The following is an 8896-nucleotide window of genomic DNA, read 5'->3' as shown; positions in this document are numbered from 1 at the left end:
TTTTTTTTTTTTTTTAAATCACTGCCTTTACAAAAGAAAATCAGTATTCCTGAACACTGTAAAGCATTTACTGGCAGTGGAACCTTCAGTTGAGAAAGAGCAATTAACTGTTAAAACTTGTCTATTACACTTGTTAAAACTTATGCAAAATTCCATGAGAGATGTACACTTGGGAAAAACTTTAGAAATTACATCCATCTCAAAATTCTGAATACTTCTGTAGCGCAGGAAGGTTGGTTTCCTTCCTGGATCTCTGCACATTCTCATCATCTGCACTGAGTAGCAGTTGCTTGTTTGCTGATGAGCAATTTCCTCTGCAGGTTTTGTTTTGTCTGGCTTCTTAAGAGTCTGCGTTGCCTCATAAACCAGTGCTGTACCTACCGCCTTTCTGTAACCCACCCATATTCTTACTGTAAAAAACTCTACAATCCTTAATGACATCCTAAGCAACAGGGCTACTTATTTATGTTATTTCCGGTATTACTACCAATAAACAAAACACAGCTTGTGATTTATGTCAAAAGGAAGTATGTAYGATTTGCCCACACTTTACTAATTTATATATGCTTTGTATACATGTTATTGATTTTAGTGATGAGTAAGGCGCATTGTACATTATTGAACAAACTATCATAACAGAAAAAAAAAGGTTTAACAGTGATACAGTGAAGAAAAACAGCGAAGAAAAAAAGCAGGAAAAAAACCCTAATTGTAGCTGGATAAAGAACATTTTTTTTACTTGCTGAAATCTAGGAATTCTACCTTGTGAATAGACTATAAAAACCCAGAGCACCCATTTTTCTTGGGATCAGCTCTTGCACACATCTGTCAAACTAAACTGGGAAGAAAGGCATTTAGTGGTTGGGTGTTACAAAACTATTACGAGTACTATTTGGGTGATGGAATTTTGTGGGATTTTTTTTCTCATTAGCTTGCAAAATGCTCATATTCTGCGAATTAACTCTGCTTCAAAGCTTAGGCTGCAGGGCTCTCTTTGCTGGTCTGAATGGAATTTACTGTTTAACTAATAAAGGAATTGATGTAAAGCACAGTGTAAAAGTATGGAGACTGTGATAAAGAAACATTGTCTTCAAGGGAGTTTCATATTACCAATGCTCAGCAGAAACATTGTTCTATTTATGGCTTCAATGCAAACACAAAGAGCTAGTGAATCAAAAGATTATTTTTTCATATGATTCTTACCAGGTTCAGTTGCGGATCGTGGCTCTGCATATCACATCATGAGAAGGAGAAAAAAAAACAAAAAAGAAAAAAGAAAAGAAGGTGTTAGAGGTTGCATTAGTAAGCAACTGCATGTTAGGTGAACATGAAGTACTGTAGACAAGTACAGAATCTGCAGACACATTAAAAAAAAATAAGGATGACTGAAATTGTGCCTTGGTAGCAGTAGTTCTATCATTATTCTTAACCATTATAACCACTGAAATGTGAGGAAGAGAGGAGTCAGCCAAAACTCAATCCTGACAGACTAACTTTATGACTTTCCTGCACATCATCCCGAATCAAAAGTAGCTGCTTTGGATTACTGTCTTACTTTTCTGGAGAACTCGGAAGTCTGGAGAATCTTGGATTTGTGTACCCTGGCGAAACCACTTGACATGAATTGGAGGGGTTCCTCTGACCCTGCATTCCAACACCACGACTTGTCCCTCAGATGCTGTACAGTTTTGTAGCTCCTGAAACACACCATAACCATCATAATTAAAATGAACCAGAAGCACCTGATACTCATTAAAATACTCATTCCTTCCCTTCTTCTATTGTGTCCTTGTATTTTTGTAATAGTTATTTTCTATAAGCAGTATTTTTACTCTTGATTCCATTAAACATATCAGCTATATGACTAAGACCGAATAAAGGTACTATTTTCAAATACATTTTAGTATGACTACAGATTGAAAAACTGTAAAAGCACTCAATTCCTCATTGAGGACAAGTGGATAGTTATGATTTGATCTTTGAGCCTTCATTCATCTTCACTAAGATGAAATTAAAATGCAGAGTATACAGCTGACTGTTTTGATTGAGTCACTTTTGAGAGAGTGGCCTTGTTGCGTTCATGTCATCCTCTAGAATGCAGAGTTGCCTTCCTCATTAGAAACTATTGAGGCAAAATTATAGCACGGAAACACAATTAGGATATACTAGCTCATGCATTAATACCTTCTGAGACAGAATTATAGCTGTAATAGATTCTTACGTATATCTGAAGGAAAACATGTATCTTGGATGAAGAACCACAATGATAGAGGGGGAAGCAGAATACTTAATTAATAGAGTAGATAAGAGACATACTATTTTTGTTTTTGTTATCCATCTGAAGACTACAAAGCAGGAAGCTTTTATACTGTACTAGCTGTCTCAATGCCTGTCCAGTTTATTACTGAGAGTTTAGGCCTTGATCCAGCAAAGCACTTAAAGTTAGATCTAAAGATCAGGGTTATCCCTACTTAAAATTCACAGACCTRTATTTAATCAAATATATACTTTATTATTATTATTATTATTAATATGGAAACCTCGCAATCTTTCAGCTCCTTCCTGAAGTCTGTATAGAAGAAAATCTGAAGAAGCTGGTTACTTTGTTGTTCATTTCTTCTATAATTAAAGCTGTTTTGATTTGCAAGATTCCAACTGGCTTATTTCAGTTAAGATTAGATTTCAGACAGAAAGGATATGAGGATTGGGAGGCAAGAGTGGAGGTCTGAATGCTTTTTCAACAAGTTTTTCAACAAGGGCTGGATTCCTCTTATTTCCCCCCTCTTATTAAAAAGTTGTTGGCCTCCCTATCTTGCAGCAACCCCTCTCCCTAACGCCCTGCACCTCTGCTATTCACACTGCTCTGATGTCTTCGCTGCCATTGCAGGAGGACAGGATTGAAGGCACRGAATCAGATCTCACCTTCCATGAGAAAGGGATGCACTGGAGTCAAGCTGCAAAGCTCTGAAGAACAGAGCTTACTTTTCTTACTATCTTGTTTAGATAAAAACGTTTGTTGCTCCACATCAGCTTTTAGTCAAATTGCTATTATGAAATAATAACCTGAAATGCTTTATTTTCTTCTTCCGTGTTCAATAAATAATGATTAAGTAACAGACTCTGCTATAAAAATCTTCATGTGCACAAGGCAAATCAGAATTTTGCTGAAAGCTGTATCTTAGACAACAGGGAGATAGGCTTTTTTGCTCTTACTTTGGTTTGCCTAATTTCCAAACGTTAAGGTTAGTTTGGGGTGTATATGCAGATAAATATTAACTTTAATTAGTTAAAAAATATGGAATAAAAATTTCCTTTCCAGCAATTCTATACCTTACATTTTAAAAGATATCCCAATAAGAAATATCTGAATTGCATTTTTAACACACCTGGATGGATTTGTTCTAAAATCAAGTAAAAAATCCCATATCCATTATTTGTTATTTTAGGAGATTAATTTGTAGAATGAAATACTTGATCATGAYAATGATGCTTGACTGGTGCCTACCTTGTTTTATTTTGCCAAGTTTTCTCAATGGATGGCAGTAATGGAAACAACACGTGCAAAATATTCATGCAAGTTTTTCAATTATTTGGAGAGGGTAGAAGGTATGAGTGATTTTACTGCTGCAATGCAAACCATTTTCTTAGTAAACCAGTTGTGCTCAGACTGAAAAGAACCCTCATATTCAAACTGTAAAATGTTTAATATGATCAAAAAATCCTGCATTAGAATATATCATTTTGATATTTCCTTTAGGACTGCAAAAGTTTGACATAAAAATCATGGTTGAAACAGACCTTAGTAAAAATAGGTGCAGAATAGATAGGCTTGCATCCATCTAGACGGTGGAGATGTGAAGTAGGGCTTTGGACCTGGAAAGCAATGCAACAGTTCTATGAAAATAAACTGCAACCACTTTATTGGGTTAATAAAATGATCTGCATGTATCTATGCAATGCTGTAAATTTGAAAATGTAAAGTCTTTATTATATTCTTTTGGAACTGTAATGAGTCATTATCAAGTTATATCCTATGCTATTCTCAGTACCAACAGCAGTGTCAGTTGCTCACATGATGCAGTGATAGATACTATGTTAAATCCTTACATATATTTACATTAATACTCCATTCATTTATTTTTTACTGTAACTCTGTAAGACAATAAATAAGTTCAGTGCCACACTTCCACAAAATAAGAGGCTTAAAAGAAAACCTTTAATTTTGAAATAAAATTTTGAATACTCCAACTAATTATAAAAAACGGTGYCTGGATACCTGCTGATTAGGCACAGAGATAGGCTGAATAACAGCAGTAGTGACTCCTGACTTGGGTGTTGAAGATCCTATTGTTAAGGAAACAGAAGTGGTTTTCTTTTGGGCCCTAGAAAAAACAACAAAAATACTTCTTAATACCTGAAATGAGATGTGTTAGTTTGTAACCAATTATGCACTGGCTTGAATCCACTGACTTTTCAATAACTTATTTAAACTGGTGGTGATCATGATCTCATGCTTGCTTGACTATCTTAGACTTTTATTTTGAATATAAGGCAAATATTACCAGATGAAAATATCAGTATTGTAGGAAGCTTGAAAAAAGAGTGTTCTTTGGATAATTTACGTTTTAATACCATAATAAAAAGTACTGCTTTAAGACACAAACCGAAATGTATTTTGTTTCTTTAACTGTAGGCGCCTGTCTTTAAGAAATACGTCTGGGTCGTTAAAAACGAGGACTAGATTAAATAAATAAAATTAATTCCTAAACATGAGAAGTCTGTATCAACAAAAATGTTGTCAGAATAGGGCCAGACTTCCTAAACAGGATAAGCATGTTAATAAAATTCACAGTCATAATACAACACATTTGTATCACATTAGTGAAGCGGAAAAGCCAAGGACAAGACACACACATACATATTTTGTCCAGATGCTTATTCAGATCTAAAATTACCAAAGATTTTCTGGGGTCTCTTATTAAGAACATTTGCATAGCACATGTATATAGTACTGGTTGTACTCGGCACACTTACTGTGGCATAGCTCCAGATTTTGATTTGAAAATTAAACTCTCACTCTCTGAGTCTGTGGAACTGGCACCTGCAAAAGAAAGTCTGTTCAGCACTCCTGTGCTTTTACTGATTTCTTCTATGTTTAAATTTAAAAGACAAATAAAAGCTTTGCTGCTTTCGCTTTTCACTTGAGCTGACTTGCATGAGGCACCATTAATAAAAGAACAATAACACAGAGCTGAGAGTTCTCTGTAATAAATTACCGCAGCTTTTCTTCCCCGATGAAACTCTTTTTTTTAGACCATTACAGACACCGTAGCCATGCTGATTTAATCACAAACTGTTGTCCCTAGGTTCTTAGCTGCCTTCAGGCATACTGAAGGAAATACTACTACCACTGTACTGCAAAATCTGTAATTTTTTGACATAAATGTTAAAGGTTTAAAAAAATCAATTTTAGTATAGGGGAGGTTCAAGAACTAATTGAAGGTAATTCATAGCATAACAGAAAAATTTTAAAAAATAGTGAGTGCTAAGATGCATAAGAGAATTTTGCCAGAAGCTGTTTGAAGTGGGAATCATTAAGCATTTATGCTATACCATATATCTTGTTTTCTGACCTATCAGATGGTGGTATTAACTTAAGCACTGKTTTTATCTTACACAGTGGCCCTGTATGTGCTTGGATGTAAATGAAATGCCTAAAGCACTGCTGGGTCAGCGTGATTTTAAAACCGATTTTTTTTTTTTTCTTTTTAAAGAGCATGGTGAAATAATAAATAACATTATCATAAACCTGCACAAAAAGACAAATAACTTTACCCTCCTTTCAGCTAAGCAGACACAGGGCATATTCACAGATAACTTCATCCTTAGTTAAGAGCAACTAAGTATAACAAACCATCTGCAGACTAAGCTCATTACCCACTATCTTCACAGCTTAGACTAATTATATTGWATTATACATAACATTTATACAGTGGGGTTTCCTAGCAGTGGAAGTTTTGATATAAYGTGTTTTGGAAATATTCTGAACTCACTTAAAGGGAAAAAAAGTATTTATTCCTATTGTCCTAATGGGACTAGCTATACTACTATAKTGAAAATTGTTACTGGCACAACCAGTCAGCTCTTCGATTACAGCCACTAGGTGACCATAGCACCTTTTTTACCTACCTTCAATGAATATTTCAGCAGAGGTACTGTCTGAACCGATGGAATTTGAAGCCAGACAAGTATAGCGCCCAGTATCGTCTTCAAAGGCTTCTGCTATAATTAGTGAATGAAGTCCTCCACTTCCAGAATGGATCTGAATGTCAGGGGAATTCTGCAGTTCTTTTCCTTCACAGAACCATCTGTAGCCCACACACATTTAAAGAGAGAGACACATACAAAGTAAAAACATAATGGGTTGATTCAGGTCCATCACACTGAAGACATTACATTTTGCTGCAAAAATCTAAATTGTTACTGAATCAGTACAGAGTGCTTTTATGTGCGTTACAGAATTTGCAAAGAAACAATTTGCTTGAATAAACTTTATTAAAAAGGTAGCAAGAATTTCTTTCTGAATATTAAGTAAATAGTATATACTGATATTTAAATTATTTTTAAATTAATTTTAAATTAATTTTAAATCAATTTTAAATTCCCTATCCTTCCTGGTGCAATTAATGCTTTTGACATGTTTATCTACTCACTTGCTTTATCTACAAACTCATGTCTATTTAACCTGCTGCTTCCTTCATCCAGGTGTTCATAGACTCTCAGAATGATTTTTGAAGTACCATTTTCCACTTCTTTTCTATTTGTCTCTTATCAGCCTGTCCTACTCCTGTAAGCTATATTGTGATTTTTCCTTATTTCACACAGCCCAGAAAGTATTGTCAGTAGGATTTTATTTTACTTTATTTTACTTTTTCCCTTCAGCCACTCTGCAATTCTGTGAGCCTGGTGGCTCTGTGAGCCACAAAAGGAAAACAGGGAAGTACCTTCCTTCTACCCTCAAACTTCCACTCTCTCCTGAAAACCAATTGTGCTGGATCTTTTCCAGCTTGCTATTCCCATTCCAACTGACTCAACTCTCTCTGGCCTCTACTATTCTCCCTTGCCATTGCTCTCGCCATGACCCTTGGCTGGGCTCTTTCACTGACCTCAGCTCTCTTTCTGCCCTCCTTTCCTTCCAAATCTACTCTACCAGCACCATAAAATTTGAACCTTTCTGTAATGAGTGTAAAGACAAAATGCTTAATATCCAACAGCAAGCTTTGGAAATGCGCTTTCATCTATACTTGCATGCAGTTTTTAGTTCCCTAATGTAAGGAATTTTATAAAATAAATAGTATAATTGAGACTTTATCTCAAACTACAATGCACTAAAAATATTTTTACGGACTTAAAATCTTTAAGGACTTAAAAACACCAAAATATCTGAGGATATTACTTATTATTATTTAGTCTGTACATGCTTCTCAGAGAAATTTTGCTGTTCCAGCTGTTTTGCTCTTCTTCCAATCTCGAGAAGAAAACAAGCACGGAGGTTACAGACCCRTCCGCTTCCAACAACAGAGCAAGGTGCTGCACAGGGTGCCCTGGAGCACCCAACAGCCACCAGCAYGGGTGCTCTCCACAGCCGCTGTGTTCTACTGCTCCCGCCTTTCTTTGAAACCAAGAACATACAATTAGCAGATAGAAGAAGGTTACAGAACTTTTTTTTTTTCCTGACAATATCAGATTGCAGAACCTTGAAAACTTGTGTTTATGGTAGAGTAAGAAATACAACAGAGACACGAGACATTTTTTCTGCATAATACTCATAGCTCTGGGCAAGTCCTCTGTGCTTCTGAAGAACAGAGCTGCTATTCCTGAAAGCTACAAAATGTCGATAGTGGCACCAGAACCATATACAGTTCTCTTCTGTAACTAAAAAAGTTTCTTTTCTGTCTTCTGTTGTGCCCAGAAAGTGCACACAGAAAGTATCATTTTTTTAAAGAAACTAATAAACTTCCCTTTGTTTACTCAGGAGACCCCTCTGGCCTACTTTTACAACCACTGGGCTTGCAGACAAATTTATTCTTGTCAGCTTAGCTGCCAAAATTAACATTTCTGTTCCTCCTCTTGGCCTCCCCTGTCCTCGTCACAACTCCTCCTGTCTCAGTGTAAGGATCTCTTCTGCTGTTTCTGCTGATCAGACCCTGAGCCCCAACCTTTGTGCAGTCTTTCCAAAGTTCTATTTTAAACAATATCTGTGAGAATTAGAGATTCATCTTCTATACAGTCACATAAAGAAGCCCATAGCAGGGGCAATAGCCTCCTGCAAGGGAAAGCCTCTCCTCCATACCTAATTACTTTCTGAGCTAGATCCCATCTTAGTTTCATGAGTGTTGTACTGGTTTCTACTGTCTCCCAACTTCCATATTCACCAAGTAGTTGAGAATTTATGATAAGCATGTAATTACAAAGTAGAAAGTTTTGTCAGATAATGTTTAATAAAGAAGTTGCTTTCTTTAGAGTGCAAGCTTTATACTATTGCTTCATTCAAGCAAGCACCCAGCTCTTCTCAGGTGACATCGGTGGGAACTCTTCCTCAGTGCTTGCTGGGGTGGAGAATCACTGCATGTTTGGTAAATCACAGATTCACCACTGAAAACAAGTCCTGACCTGCTACATCAGACACTGCCTGCCAGGGCGAAAAAACACATTAGGGAGCAATTCAATACAAAATTATCTCGACCATCGTTAGTATGATATCTGATGAACGGGAAGCAGGCCTCATGTCTGAYTACACTGCTTACCGCGGAAAGGAAAATTCACCAGGAACACCAGGTGACTGCAAGGTTTGTTGAAATGAARAATAAAACAAAGAACAGCTATATTCTCTTTT

At 36.2% G+C, this 8896-nt stretch overlaps 1 protein-coding gene across 1 annotated transcript in view; it reads right to left on the bottom strand.

The window, feature by feature from the left end:
• The window catches only part of LOC112955342 (palladin-like), a 15259-nt gene extending 6510 nt beyond the window's left edge, over positions 1-8749 (bottom strand). The window contains exons 1-7 of the mRNA XM_026048618.1: positions 8733-8749; positions 6190-6368; positions 5035-5101; positions 4277-4382; positions 3799-3873; positions 1556-1697; positions 1204-1227 (exon numbers count right to left, since the gene is read on the bottom strand). Of these exons, the coding sequence (XP_025904403.1) occupies positions 1204-1227; positions 1556-1697; positions 3799-3873; positions 4277-4382; positions 5035-5101; positions 6190-6368; positions 8733-8749 (610 nt within the window). The remainder of the gene's footprint in view (positions 1-1203; positions 1228-1555; positions 1698-3798; positions 3874-4276; positions 4383-5034; positions 5102-6189; positions 6369-8732) is intronic.
• Positions 8750-8896: the final 147 nt, after the last annotated feature.

The sequence above is a fragment of the Nothoprocta perdicaria genome, unplaced genomic scaffold, assembly GCF_003342845.1.
Source record: "Nothoprocta perdicaria isolate Ctin4 unplaced genomic scaffold, notPer1 scaffold_56, whole genome shotgun sequence".
Classification (NCBI taxonomy): domain Eukaryota; kingdom Metazoa; phylum Chordata; class Aves; order Tinamiformes; family Tinamidae; genus Nothoprocta; species Nothoprocta perdicaria.
The sequence above is the reverse complement of the archived record's forward strand: the minus strand, read 5'-3'. Positions and strand labels throughout refer to the sequence as shown.